Raw genomic sequence first — 15,075 nt, 5'->3', positions numbered from 1 at the left:
GGAGAAGTAACAGAATGAGCTGTTATCAAACAGATAATAGCTGTATAAAAAATATATATATAAAAAAAAGCATGACAAGATTCCATTTTTCCTTTTAATCTTCTGCCCACACATGGCACTGATGCAATACAGATTTTTCAACTTTTTGTGTGGGAAGTGGTATGAAAAAAAAAAAAAAAAGTCAAAATCCAATTATGACACTAGCAGTCTATTTCCCTAAAACTTTAGGAATGAATGAATTTATTTGCTCCTCAATTATACAGGACTATAGTCTCTTAATAATCTGTGGTAATTTATTTTATCAATTAATTGCAGCACTTTAGGAATTTCTGACATGCTACAATATATAATTTTACTTAAAATAATTAACACTATCAACAGTTTTCCAACAGCTACATTTTGTTTTGCACAAATTTTGGCTATTATGCAGTATATATATAATGCTCACAAAGTCAAATCCCTCAAAGAGTACAGCTGCCATTTATCAATTTATAAAAAGGGAAAGAAAACTATTTGAGTAATACAAATATCCTGAAGTATTTCAGAAAAAGATTTATTTAAGTGTACTTGAGAAAAGGTGAAGAAAAATTGTTGAAGGATAAATTATAAAGAACATGCTGAGGTGGACTGACTGCAGTTGACAAAAACTAAATTTTTACTTTACACAAATAGGTATGAAATCATGGGAATATAATAAAGATGGCTATTTCAACTTTGTTCATCTGGCAAAAAGCACATGGTAATTATATCAAGGGAGGAAAAAACTAATCAACACACTAAATCTGTATGTGGAAAAGTAACTTTATACAGATGAGTATATCATATACATAAGTATAAGATGATTTTATGTCAAATGATGTAGGGTTCTACACTATCTTCACTTTTATTTATAATCTACATGGAGCATATTAGTAAGGTAAGTGGTATCAAAAAAGAACTGAAACCAAAAAAGAATAGGAGTTCAGCAGCAAGAAGGAGATGTAAAGAGCAGTGGATTTTATCTAGTGTGAGGAGAAGGACAGCAGGGTGAAATATATAGTTGGTTACTATCAAACGCAAGTGAATGCAAAGGAGAATGCAGATAGCATGCATCAGCTAATTACAACAATGAGTGTAGGGCAAGTAGTTATTACAGGGACACTTTAACTATGGAGACAAAGACTGGAAGGAGGAATGGTCATGTGAAGGGCAGGAAATGGAAACGATACAACTGTTAAGAGATAATTACTTGAGACAGCATGTAATTGAGGATAATAGGGATGTAAGAGTGCTGGATCTGGTGATAGCATCATACAACTTGGCTGTAACCAAGAGGCAAGTGACAATGCCTCTAACTGGAGAGAGTAAGCATGCAGTCTAGACCTGGGAAGACTGCCAGATGAGTGGAATTTTCAGTTAAGAAGGTGTATATGTGGAATTACAAAATAGGTGATCATGAAAAACTGAGTGGCCAGCTTGGAACAGACCCATGGCATAATAATCTGGAGGGGTAAAGATGTTAGCAGCATATGGAGATAGTCAAAGGATGTTTGAAAGAAAGTGTCAGACTGTATACCCAGAGTGAAGAGGATAAACCAGATAGGAGGTTAAATCGAATGAATAGCATCATAAAGCAGGAGCAGCAGAAAAAAGAAAAACAGTTGTGGATGTTATATAAAGAGAAAGGCGATCAAAAAGATCACAAACAGTATAAGGCATAAGCAAGAAGGGTAAATCAGCATAATAAGAAAGCAAAATCAAGAAGGTTAGCTAACAGGCTGAAGAAAATCCCAAAGAGTTCTTTTGCTGTGGTGAATAAAAGGAAAAACTATGAAAGGATAGCTTTAATAAGTTCTGATGATGGAGAAGTAAGAGAAGCAAATGAAATAGCTAAGTTATTAAGTGAACATTTTGCAAGCATTCCATCCAAGTGAAGAAAACCATAGTGCCAGATGTGACATTGGCTGGTGTGAGAATAGACAGATGAACCGGGAATACTTGGGACAATGCAAAACCTTAATACAAATACAGTAATGAGATTTGCCCAAGTATTATGAGAATGTACAAGGTCACCCAGCAGCTTCAATGACCAAGCTGTTTAATTTAAGTCTAAGATCTGGGAAAGTGCCACAGAAGAGGAAAGAAGGCAAAATAGTTCCACTTCATAAAGGCAACTCCAAAATAGAGACAGCAAATTACAGACTAATTAGTATTCTCAGGAGTGGTGTTTAAGATAGAAGTTGGTAAAAGGTAGAATTCAGGAATGGATGGACAGGAATATGATAATCTATTGAAACAGCACTGTTTTGTGAAAGCTGGGTCTTGCCTTAGAAATTTGCTCACTTTTTTAATAATAAAATGACAACTGAGTTGGATAAAGGAAATGTCTACAGAATAATACTACTAGACTTTGCTAAGACTTTTAGAGAATATCACATAAGATTCTGTCACATAAACTTGAACAAATGGGGTTCGATATAAAGTTGGTGATATGGTTAAAGAGAGTGGCTTATGGACTAATTATCAAAAGTAGAACATGGTGAGGGGAATTCAGGAGAAGATGGGTGGGGTGACTAGTGGTGTACCACAGGGCTGTGTATTTGGGCTGCCGCTATTTGATTTAGACATAATGACTTTTGGAAATATTCCGTTGTTTGCTGATGATGCAACTGGGAAGAGTGATAGTTAAATGAAAATGATGAAGTGATCCTGCAGGATATCTTAAATAATCCTGACAGTTTTGGCAAAGGATAATAGTTGCCACTTTAATATGGCAAAATGTAGTTATGCACTTGGGAAGATGATATCATCACAAGTAGCATACTACACTGATAGAATTGGACTTTAAATGTTGATTTCAAATGCATAACATCAATTTTTATGCATTTGGACCAAGTATAGAACTAGTGCATTCATTTTTAAAATAGGATGTTAAAAAAAAAAACTATAATGAATAAATAAAAAAAAAGTTAAGTTAAAAAGTGCAAAGATGCAGTTGCAAGTCTTTTAAAAGCCAAAAACAATGAACAGAATACACTAGTGATGATCAGTTGTTTGAAATTCAAGAATTAGTAACTGATTCTCAGACTGCAAGAGAGTCAGTAACTGGCCCTGTAGTGGCTAGCCTCTACAGTAACAGGTAACTCATTATAATTATGATTTCTGAAGATTATTTTGTTACAAAAAAACAAACTAGGATTAGGCAATATTACCTGCTTTTTGGATCTGCATTATTTGCATCTTGAGGTCGGTAGACAAGTTCACCATGTTGACAGAGTAAGCTTGAATTAAATACTTCTTTTACTGGCTCCCTCCTATTTGGATCACTATACAAAAAAGACCAGTAGATATAAAATATATTCTTCAAAAGAATTTTCAGCTAAATAATTGACTTATTTCTTAAGCATTAAAAAAATAAAAAGCTTCCAGCTTCATGAGTAATCCCAATCTTATCAAAACGAACCTTTGCCTAATATTAATTCCTAAATACATATAAAAAGCATTCATCTAAAAATCTTACCTTGGATGATTGACTTCCAAGTAAGATTTTTGGAGGTAAAATAAAACAACATGACTCATCTCACATGTAAAAATTTGATAACAGTCATATATAGACTATATAAGATAAACAAAATTTAAACTAGCCAATGTCCTAACTATATTTTCTAAAGAGAACCAAATGAAATTTCAGAGTTGAAAAATCATTTTTAGAAATTTCATCAAAAATCAAGGAACACAACAAAAATAACAAATATGAAAAAAATTAAAAGAAATTAAAAAATATGAGGGAAAAAAGGGGACAATACATTTACAGGCTGACTGCTATTTTCAGTCATACTTATCAAAAAGCAAGTAATATAGCAATTTGCACATCTTTCATAAAAATAATGATGCACATTAAATGTTATGATTGTTAGTGAAACAGGGCCTGCAGTTTATAAATGTATGGAGTGAATTTGATCGATGGAAGAACTTGTATATGCTCAATAGACTGCATTTGAATGGTTTTGGAGTTAGAGGTATGAAAGACTGTTGTCTTTCATACCTCTAACTTCTCTCTTATCTCTCACAAGAAAGCTCTCTTGTGAGAGATAAGAGAGAAATGAGTTTTAGTGGCATTGAAGTTTACAAGGTTGTCCTTGCCCCACTGGGATATAGCTAGGAGATCTGAGTTCAGGTCCCTGGTCGTGGTATATCTTGAAGATGCTAATACTCAAGCACTACAAGGTTTGTCAAATGAAAAGGAGGAATGGAGTGTACTGTTGTCAGCAAAGCTATGGATAGGATTGGAAGTCTGTGGTCATTTATATACAACAGGAAAAGAGTGGGTGAAAAAACAGAACCCTGGGATACTCCTGCATTGGTGGGGAAATCTGAGCAGAGTAAACCGACCACCATGACACGTAGTGAACAATTAGTGAAAAAGTTGGCGATCCAGTTGCAGAACAAGGAAAGCAGACCATAGGATGGCAATTTATTGAATAGGTCCCTGAGCCAAACCCGATGAAATGCCTTTGAAATGTCAAGGGCAACCACATGAGTTTCTCCATGGCCTGAGTCCACAGATGGGTGGTGAAAGCAAGAAAATCAGCTGTAGATCGCGAGTGGCAGAATCCATATTGCTGGTCACTATTATGTCTTTAGGTGGTTAATGAGTTGGTTGATGATGACCTGCTCCATAATTTTTGAGGGATCCTGACATTCAAGATGCAAGCACACAAAAATGCAAGCTGATATCCCATCTAATCCCACAGCTTTATTTATACCAAGATTCTGTAATATCTCAAAAACCTCCAATTCATTCATCTCTGTTCTTACATTAGTGTCTGTTACATATGATAAAGCAGCAAAGTGGTCACCTTAGTAACTCACTTATTTTATCTGCTTCGGTCATTTCGTGACCATGAGCACTCATTAAAGTTTTTCTTCCATAGTCATTCTTCCTCTTAATTGCCACACAGTGAAAGAACTCTGGAATTTCCCTTGACCTGCTTGGCTAGTTTCTTCTTGTAATGTGATTTTACCTTCCTTATCATAGTGGTAAGGAAGGTAAAATTTCTTGCATGATCCTTGTATTGTTCACTTTGCTGTCACTTTTCTCTTTATATACCCTCCACAGTATTCTGTTTTTCTGCAGCTCATGATTAATGATATTATTCACCCATCTAACTCCTACCTGATTAACCCCCTTACCTTAGGTATATAGCTTCATCTAGATACCCTTAACTATCTCCCATGCACTAGGATTTCATGCCATGGCACAGTTTTGAACTTCGTACTAAACTTGTCATAATCACATGCATTATAATTCCACATATACCTCTTCTTGATAGAATATTCCTCATGTTTTGCAGTCATCCAAATCAAGACTGCATGGTCACTTTCACCCCCAAATGGAGGCAATGTTGTCACCTTAGTTATGGCTAACTTTTCTGATCCTATTGACCAGGTCCATGCGATCTTGACTGTGTTGTCTCAAATCTTTCAGTAAGTGTAAAAATTCAATTTCCTTACTACCATGTGACCCCTCTTCTTTCCAATCTATATTCTGTAGCTGAAGTCCCCAATAACCACTTGACCTCTACTCATTGTACTAATTTGCTGATGCATGTCTTCCAGATCATCCCTGGAACCCACTGGCACATTGCAGCAACTAACCTTTAATTTTGTCTTATTGGTGCTGATCTCACACCATACTGCTTCAAATGAACAGCCACCCTCCTGCAATTCATCTGATATCACTAGCAGTACCCATCCCCATCCTGTCTTCTCTATCCTCCTCCCTGAAAATACTAAATCCTTCACATTCCATCCCTGTAACATCTGCTGTTAACTAAGTCTCACTAATGCTTATAACTTTTGGTAAGGTTACAGTAACCAATGCCAAAAACTCCTACCACTTTTTTGTGATCTTCTGACATTAGTATATAGAATAAATATTCAATATTTTTGCTTGAGATACTAGATTCTGACTTGCTGGTCATTCCCACACTTACTCACCTCATAGGTTTGGTGTCAATTAATATCAGCACACATTTTTCCATACGCTCCAGTTGCCTTTTCGCTCTGTGTATCGCTCTGTTCAAACACGCAATTTCACTACTCGCATTTATCGATTGATATTGGTGTCGCACTGATTTGATCGTCGGCTTGTCAAGAGCTCCTGAAAAGATTAGTAGTATTTTGTGTTAACATTGGCAATTTTACTAGAATTTTAAGTAGTATTGTTTGCTTTTTGTTTCTTGGCGTGTCTGTGCAATTTTTGTGTGTTTTCTGTTATTTTAAGTATTATTTTTAAGATAAGATAGTGTACACATGGCACCGATAGAGAAAAAAATGGCAGCCAGGTCGCCATGTTTGTTTAAGAGTTTTGGTGTAAACGAATTTATGCAATGTGCTGTCTGTGAGATGTATGCTTTGCGAAGAGCGGTGGGAGTCTGTTTAGAGGGTGATAGTGGAGTTAATATGTGCAGAAAGTGTAAGGAGAATGAGGATCTCAAGCGTGTTTCGGGTGGCGAGAGAGTGATATCATTAACGATAATCAGAATGTAGAAAATGGCGGTGTGATCGCGAATTGTGTGGTAGTGCCAGATATGTGTGAGAGCGTCATTGAAAGTGTAAATGAAGGTAGAAATACAGAACGAATGGATGATTTGATTGATAATGAAAATGGTGAGATAAATGCGAGTAGTGAAATTGCACGTTTGAACAGAGTGATACACAGAGCGAAAAGGCAACTGGAGCATATGGAAAAATGTGTGCTGAACGTACTGACTAATAACCGGTGTAAGTTTGTGACAACAAATAATAGAATGTTCGTAAACGTCAATAAAATGAAGGAGCGAGTGCTGTATGGGGATTCGCTATTAGGTGTGATAGTTGAGAGTTTGACGAAGTCGTACCAGCCGGGTGCAAACATAAAGGACGTCAGCGAATCTATTCAAGTGCAAAAACAGAGGGTGAAAGAGATGATAATCATGGCAGGAACAAATGATTTGAAAGAGGACAAAATGGAAATGATAGAGGATGTGAGGGAATTACTTGAGGTAGCAAAAGAGAAGAGTGAGAGAGTTAGGATGGTGAGTATTTTACTGCAGTATGACAGTGAAGTGTTTAGAAGGAGGGCCATAATTGGCAATGACTTTATGCGTGGGTTATGCATGGAGAGTGGTGTGGAATGAGTTCAATGGGCGAAAGGACTTATATAAGATGGATGGGTTACATTTGAATGAAGTTGGTGTACGGAGGCTTGAAAAAGTGTTGATGAATGATGTGGAAGTACAGACTCAAGGAAACTAGATTTATTAAGGGGGGAGGGAGTAGATATGTAGACTTTAGGGAGGCAGTTGAGTGTATGCATGAGTATATTATGCCCGAGCGAGTACGAAGGACAACAAATCAGAATGGGATAGTTAGTATAAGGCATCAAAGTAGGGATGGGACAAATGGGATTCTGCAATTCATGTACACTAATGCCAGGAGTATTAGGAACAAGAAGGAAGAGTTTTTGGCCTTGGTTGGCACTTCCAGGCCACAGGTTGTTGGTATTAGTGAAACATGGCTGACAGAAGATGACAAAGCTAGTGGGATTGAATGCGACGGGTATAGCGTGTTCAGGAGTGACAGGGAGAATAAAGGGGGGGGAGGAGTGTTATTGATGATAGCTGATGAGCTGCAGCCAAGGAGTATAGAAGTTGAACTGCAGGATAGAGAAAAGAGCACATTTGAGGCTGTTTGGTGTGAGATAGAATCTAACAGAACAAAATATACAATTGGGTGCTGCTATAGACCAGGTGATGGAATAGATGGTGGGGATAGTATGCATAGGCAAATAGAAGAAATGAGTGGAAGGAGGGTAATTATTATGGGTGATTTCAATTATGGTAACATTGACTGGAAAGAGGAGAGGCACATGGGAGGAAGGAATTGGATTTTATGTGGTTATTAAGGGACAACTATCTGCGACAGCATGTAGTGGAAAATACCAGGGGGTAGATAGTGCTTGACCTAGTAATTGCAACTGAGAATGTGGCTGTAACGAACATGACCATGTTGCCACCAATTGGTGAGAGTGACCATAAGGTCATGACTTGGGAGGTGGCTAAAGGAGTGGAATTTACAATTAAGACAGGGTACATGTGGAATTACCGGGCTGGTAAGTATGACAAGCTTAGGTGTGTGCTTGGCTCAGTGCCATGGCATGTAAAATTGCAAGGGCTGGATGTTGATAGTGCATGGGAGGGGGTTAAGAAGTGTTTGCAGGAGGCAATGGTTGACTGTATACCAAGAGTCCGAATAATAAATCAAGTAGTGGTTAAATGGATAAATAACACTATTAAGCTTGAGCTGCAAAAAAAAGAAACAATTGTGGAGGGAATTAAAGGAGAAAGGTGACCAGCAGGTGCAGGAACAGTATAAAGCTCAGGCCAGGATGGTAACAAGGGTGATAAGAAAAGCAAAAGCGGATTACGAAAGAAAATTGGCCATGCAGGCTAAAGAGAATCCCAAACAGTTTTTTCAATATGTTGCAAGTAAAAGGAAAAATGTTCATGGTAGAATAATCTTAAAAAATGCTGAGAGTAGGGAGGTAACAGAATCAGTCGATATAGTGGAATTACTGAGCGAGCACTTTGCAAGAGTATATCATCCAGGTGGTGACATTGCAGGAATGGAAGAACCAACAGCTTATACTGGAATTGTGATGAACGAAGTAGAAGTAATCTATTACAGAACCTCAATGTCAATACATCTGTGGGATTGGATAGTATACCAACTCGTGTCGTACATGAAGTGGCTAAAGAATTGTCAGTGTCCTTGACCATTTTGTTTAATTTGAGCCTCGGGTCTGGGTCAGTCCCAAGGGGGTGGAAAGAGGGGAAAATAGTTCCACTGCATAAAGGTGGTGCCAAGGCTGCTGTTAAAAATTACCGGAAAATCAGCATAACAGGAATCATTATCAAGGTCTTGGAGAAAATAGCCAGGAGGAAAATACAAGATTGGATAGAAGAAAATGGGATACTGTATCAGGGACAGCATGGTTTTGTGAAGGGTAGGTCATGCCTCAGTAACTTACTCATGTATTATAACACAGCGACGGCTGAACTGGATAAGGGTAATGGGTTTACAGTGATTCTACTGGACCTTGCTAAGGCCTTTGACAGGATACCACATGGAATTCTAATCAGTAAATTGCAGCATATGGGGATGGATATAGGGTTGGCGAGATGGATAGGAGGGTGGTTGATGGAGAGATATCAGAGAGTGGTTTATTCAGGAGTAGAGTCCACAAGACGGCCTGTGACTAGTGGTGTGCCATAAGGATCTGTTCTTGGACCACTGCTGTTTAATTTGTTCATTAATGATATAGGAAAGGATCTGAGAGGAACAGTTCATTTGTTTGTGGATGATGCAAAGTTGGGTAGGGCAATAGTGAATGCAGATGACATCAAAATTTTGCAAGATGATTTGGATAGATTGGAGGTCTGGGCTAAGGTGAATGGATGTCAATTTAATGTGGCAAAATGTAAGGTTATACATTTTGGGGTGAAAAGATTAGCAGCAGTTTACTACATTGGTGGAACTGTACTCCAGGAAATTGATGAGGCACGAGATTTAGGAGTGTTGGTGGATAAGGAGTTGAAGTTTAGGGGGCACATTGCAAAAGTGGCGAAATCAGCTCATCAAATCACTTGGTTGCTGAAGAATACGTTGACAGGCAGGTTATTGTTCCTCTGTATCAAGCCTTGATAAGACCCCATCTCGACTACTGTGCCCAGATTTGGTCACCTAGGTTTCTTCTTGATGGGGAGGAGGTGGAGAGGATCCAGAGGTGAGTGACCAAGATGATAGCAGGTCTGTGGAATGAACCTTATGAGAACAGGTTGAGGATTTGTGGGTTGCAAAAATTGGTTGATAGGTGGAGGAGGGGGAGATATGATTGAGACATTCAAATTACTGAAGGGTTTCTATAAAATTAATTCAGAAGATATTTTTGAAAACAGGGCTGTTTGTGGGAGGACTAACGGACATCCATGGAAACTGGGCAAAAGTGTGGTTAGTAAAGGTGTTAAAGCTGGGTTCTTTACTTTTAGAGTGGCAAATGAGTGGAATGCGCTCCCAGAGTCTGTGGTGGATGCTGTGACAGTGAATGAGTTTAAGGCAAGGTATGATAGATACTGTATGAATGTCGAATAGTTGTGATGAATATGATTTGGGGCCTCCCTCGATGAGTCTAATGACTCCCTGGAGTTGCCCGTAATAATAATAATAGGTGCCCCCCACACACACCCTAATTGCTTAAATCTTCCTGAATTTGCTCTTTAGCTTATTCAGTGAACAAAGCTCTCTAGCTACCAAACACCAAAATCATTTTGATGCAGTCTGTCAGCTAGGTCTACAAATCTTACACCATTCCTTCTGCACAACTTGCATTATTGATTCATTTGTCATCAATGCCCTTCTCAAATCACCTTAATCATAATGTGGTAGGCGACTTACAGTCTTCACCTTCTCATTCTTCTTTTTTTGCTTCATCCAACAACTCTTTCATACAATACTTTTAACAATAGTGCTTACCAAAATAGTTAATTCTTTTGCCTTACCTTTTTGCATCCAGATGGCATGACTAATATCATTAATTTTTGAACAATTGATGATTTTATTATACGTTCAATAATTACTCCTCTGATCATCGAGTCTCTATACATAATTTTCTCCTTACAATGTTTTTCTTGTCTGTTGACATGGTCTTGATTTTTATCTCTGACCATTCGCTTCTTTCTCTTCTCAGTCCTGCTAATCTCATGCCGCTTCTGCAACTTTTTGATTTCATACTTTGTCCTGTAAAGGATAGCATTTAAGCATGTTATTTCCTTATTTATGTCCATTTTGTTCTCCTGTATTTCCACCACTGCATGTTCAATAATAATTCGGCATTATCGTTTTCCATTTTATCTGCTCTACTAACATTCCCTTCGTTCTCATCACCTAAGTGGCACTCGCTGTTGAAACACTTAATACAAACTTGTTTGCTTGTTTCACTCTCCTTCCATAAATCCTTTAATTTTCATGACAATAAACCTCATACATGCACTGTACAAAATGACATTATTTCAAATCAACCCAACAAATGTCTTCACAGCAACTGTTCTACCACACATTGGCACCATACTGACAATATAATACTTAAAAAAATAAAATAAAATAAAATTACCTACAAACTAAACAACTCAGTCAATCACACACCCATATAAAACAAAAACTACAATGAGTTAACCTAATATCATTAACTAAAACATGAATGACTGAGATGAATTATAGACATCATTCAGGATAAAGCCTTGGTTTATGTTAAGGGAGCCATGTGAGTTAATAACCATAGTAGATTCTTAAATTTGTAATGAAAAAACATTAGGAGAACATGGTTTTTGTGAAGACATTGTGCAAATAAGAGGAAAATTATTGCTTCCATACATGTTATCTTCAACATCCCTTTAATGTGAGCAGTGAAAAAATGGCAGGGGAGCAGATTGTAAGATCAATTGCAGAATATCAGTGGGTTGGCATATGGAAGAAAGTATTGAGTCTATTAATCAAAAGGGAGAGGTCATTACTGTCAAGCATTCATTCAATGATATGGCATTGTTCATTTGCATTGGCGAGTATTGTGCCCATTAAAGTTACCTATAAGCAATATGAGCTCAGGTAGTTGCAAGATAAGGTTATCAAGATCGATTTCATTTAACTCAGTATCCAGTGGTAAATAAATTGAACATCCTGTAATAAGAACTTCCACAGATAAGCAAATTATTACTGTTTCCAGAGTAGTATTAAGCTTGACACGATGGAAAAGACTGCCCACTAGGATAGCTACTCCACCATGAGCAGAACCATCTCAGTTCTGCCCTTGTATACAACAGTGAAATTCATTAAGGAAAGGTCCTCATTAGGTTTTAAATATGTTTCCTGCAGACAGAAACAGAAAGGTTTGTGTTTATACAGCAAAATCTTGATATCATCAATATTATGGTGAAATCCACTACAGTTACATTTTAAAAATTTTCTTATTGCTTAGTCTTTGTAAGACTTGTCCAGTTTTCAGGAGGTTGATGATTTGATTTTAGATTTTATTTATGAATTGATTTTAGGCAAGTTTAATTTCCTTTCAGTGGATACAAACATATCCACAGTGATATCTAGTGATAGTCTGGATCTTTAAGTGATATCTTTGCCATAATTTTTTGACAAGTAGGTTCTCATTGAATGGAACTATTTTAGGATCATACACCATAAGTCATGCAATTGATGCACTCAACAGAGAAGCACTGATGATCACGAAGTTCAGGTATGGTGAAATTATCAAATGTTGGAACAGATGTGTTTGATGCTGTTCACATTTTCTTATCTGTCACCTTCCCAGCATAAGAGGATCTCAGAACAGATGTGGCTAACTTCCTTTTTGCATCCTGCTATATTTTGTTCTGTTTTCATCTTTTGTATTTCTTTCTCATCCTTTTACTTCTGATATGCATGGGGGTAGGCTGGATGATCTCTCTAAAAGTTGACATATTTAACTTTCTTTGCAGAGCAAGATTTGTTATCATGCTTTTTAATACCACATCAGGGACAGGTGGTAGAGTTATAACAGGCAGCCAATATTTCTGATATTTAAAGCATCTTAAATAATTGAATTAGGGATATACAGTCTAACAAGACAGTTGAGATACCTTGCTTTTACAGATAATGGAGGTTTAGATGTATCAAGAGTAAGGATGACATTTTTGGTCAGAACCAAGTGATCCCAACATATCAGAATGCACCTCACACCTGTCACTTCCTGATCTTTAAGCTCTGAACATATCTCCTTGATGTTCCTGATAAGGAGATATGATCCCTTTCTGATATCACTCCCATACAAGATTTTAATGTTTTGTGAGGAGTTGCTGTGATGGTATTCTACCAATTGATGTTGCTCTCAGCAGTTTCTCAGAATGTTGCTAACATGCGGTTTCCACAAGGATAATGCCAGAATGCAGTTTCTTAATAGTTTTGGGAGACCCTGCCAGTCTTCTAAACCCTTTTGAATAAAGAAGGACAACATTTTCCACATTGGCTTTTTGCCTGTTGCATGTATGATCAGAAACACTGGTATCACATTATTTATTTCTTACTTCTGTTATCAAATGATGTATCTACAATATCAGTACTTGGTTGGGACCTTGTTTCCCGCCCTCTGAAACGTATGAAGAATTCATGCTCATGAGATTTTTTGTTCAGTGCCAGAGCTCCCTGCCCACCATGGAGCCACACATGGATGTCCACTGCCTGGCAAGCAATGACTACACTCAGGAGTGGAATGCCAGGGCTACTCCAGATGCTATACCAGCACCACAACAAGCCTTGGGTCCCAATCTTGAACCATGGGGTGAGATATTTAATGTCTTGCCGAAGTAGTGCAAGACTACCAAGATCTCCATTTCACGATGTCCATGGGTTGCACTGCACGACAGGGTACTGGATCCCAGTGATGGTAGTCTAGGTAAAAAAGACTCAGAACAATACAGGAAGAAAAGCATAGAAAAAGAGGAAGAATGAAGAGGGCCAATGCCATCACAGGAAGGTCCCCTCTGCCATGAACAGGCACTTCTACTGCAATCACAATACATTATAAATGTTCGTAATATTCACTTTACGATTCCTTCTGCTACAAGAGAAATTATGTGTTTGTACAATCTGATATTCCATGAAAAAGAATGTCAAATCTAGAATGTGTTCTTTGACTTTCTCAGGCTTAAGGTTTCCTTGCTCCATTCTGCAACACTCATTTACTGCTTCTGCCACTTACCAAATTCTGAAAATCACTGAAACCTCTCCAACATTTTGTACCTAAAGTTTAATTTTCTGCAGTCCATCTACAAAAACAGTAGTCTTCAAATGGCTTCTTTTTTGCAATTCCACTGACCAAGCTAGGAAATATAATGAAATATTTGCTGCAAGCAAAGATCTAATGCATATTGTCTATTAACCTATCAGAATAGCAGGCAATCCTCTCCACACTTCTGACACTCAATCTTTTAGTAACTAGTTTTCCTAACAGGCATTCTGTGGAGAATAGTCCTCTTCTGGAGAATGTCATTTACTGAATCACTCATAACATTATATCCTTTGGAAATACAACAGTACCAAATGAAATGTATTGCATAAACTCTTTCTGCTCTCCAGGATCGAAAGATTTGCACTGAAATAATTCTTACTGGAATAGCGTCCCAACCATTCATCCACTATTACATTCAAAAACTCTTGCAAGTTTTCAAAGCCTTGGGTTTATCGACTAGTGTGTCTAGGTAGCCTTGGGTTTATCGACTAGTGTGTCCAGAAAAACATTCAGCTTATCACAAGTATGCTTGAGACAGACAAAACTACAGCTTCATTCTCAGTTAATACCAAAACTTATAACAGTAGTACAAAAACCATCATCAGCAACAAATGCAAATTAGACTTCATAAAGGCCAAATGCAGAAAACTTTTACCCTCTAGATCAGTGCTTCCCAAACTTCTGGATGTCAGGGCCGCCTTTGCAAAAATTAAAATATTTCACGCCCCCCCCTCAAAAAAAATCGTAATAGAGAGATATATTATTATAATATTTATATTCAATCAAAACATACACAGCAAATATTGCAAAAATCAAATGCAAATAGTATTACATTTTTTGCCTCTCACCGTTTGGTTCTGAAGACGATGCGGGCTGTTCTGGTAAGATATGAAATACTGTCCTTTTTTTTTTGAGTCTGTTTCTGCTTCTTCTGATTGTTCGCGAGATTTTTTTATATTTTTTTATTAGCCACTTATCCATCTCAGAGTTAAATTTTTTAACGTAGAATAGATCAAATAATATCACCACTTACCGATACCGGCACACCACAGACTGATAACATGAAATTAGTGAATATTACCTGAATAAGGGAATCCCTGGACCAGGAATTGAGTTGAAATGCTAACTCTCTTCAACCGAATTCCATATGTGAAACTGCCATAATATTCATTATATATATATATATATATATATATATTACTTAGTTTTAACACTTTTACGAA

The 15,075-nt window shown here is 37.3% G+C and overlaps 1 protein-coding gene across 3 annotated transcripts in view; it reads right to left on the bottom strand.

Moving 5' to 3' along the window:
* The window catches only part of LOC150105315 (ubiquitin carboxyl-terminal hydrolase 48-like), a 776,830-nt gene that overhangs the window by 215,449 nt on the left and 546,306 nt on the right, over positions 1-15,075 (bottom strand). For all 3 annotated transcript variants that reach the window (XM_090394693.1, XM_090394696.1, XM_090394694.1), the window contains one exon: positions 3,192-3,305. In XM_090394693.1, coding sequence (XP_090250819.1) covers positions 3,192-3,305 — 114 coding nt within the window. The remainder of the gene's footprint in view (positions 1-3,191; positions 3,306-15,075) is intronic.

Source organism: Typopeltis vanoorti, chromosome 6 (assembly GCF_054136105.1).
Source record: "Typopeltis vanoorti isolate ZY-2024b chromosome 6, IOZ_Tvanoo_1.0, whole genome shotgun sequence".
NCBI lineage: Eukaryota > Metazoa > Arthropoda > Arachnida > Uropygi > Thelyphonidae > Typopeltis > Typopeltis vanoorti.
The sequence above is the reverse complement of the archived record's forward strand: the minus strand, read 5'-3'. Positions and strand labels throughout refer to the sequence as shown.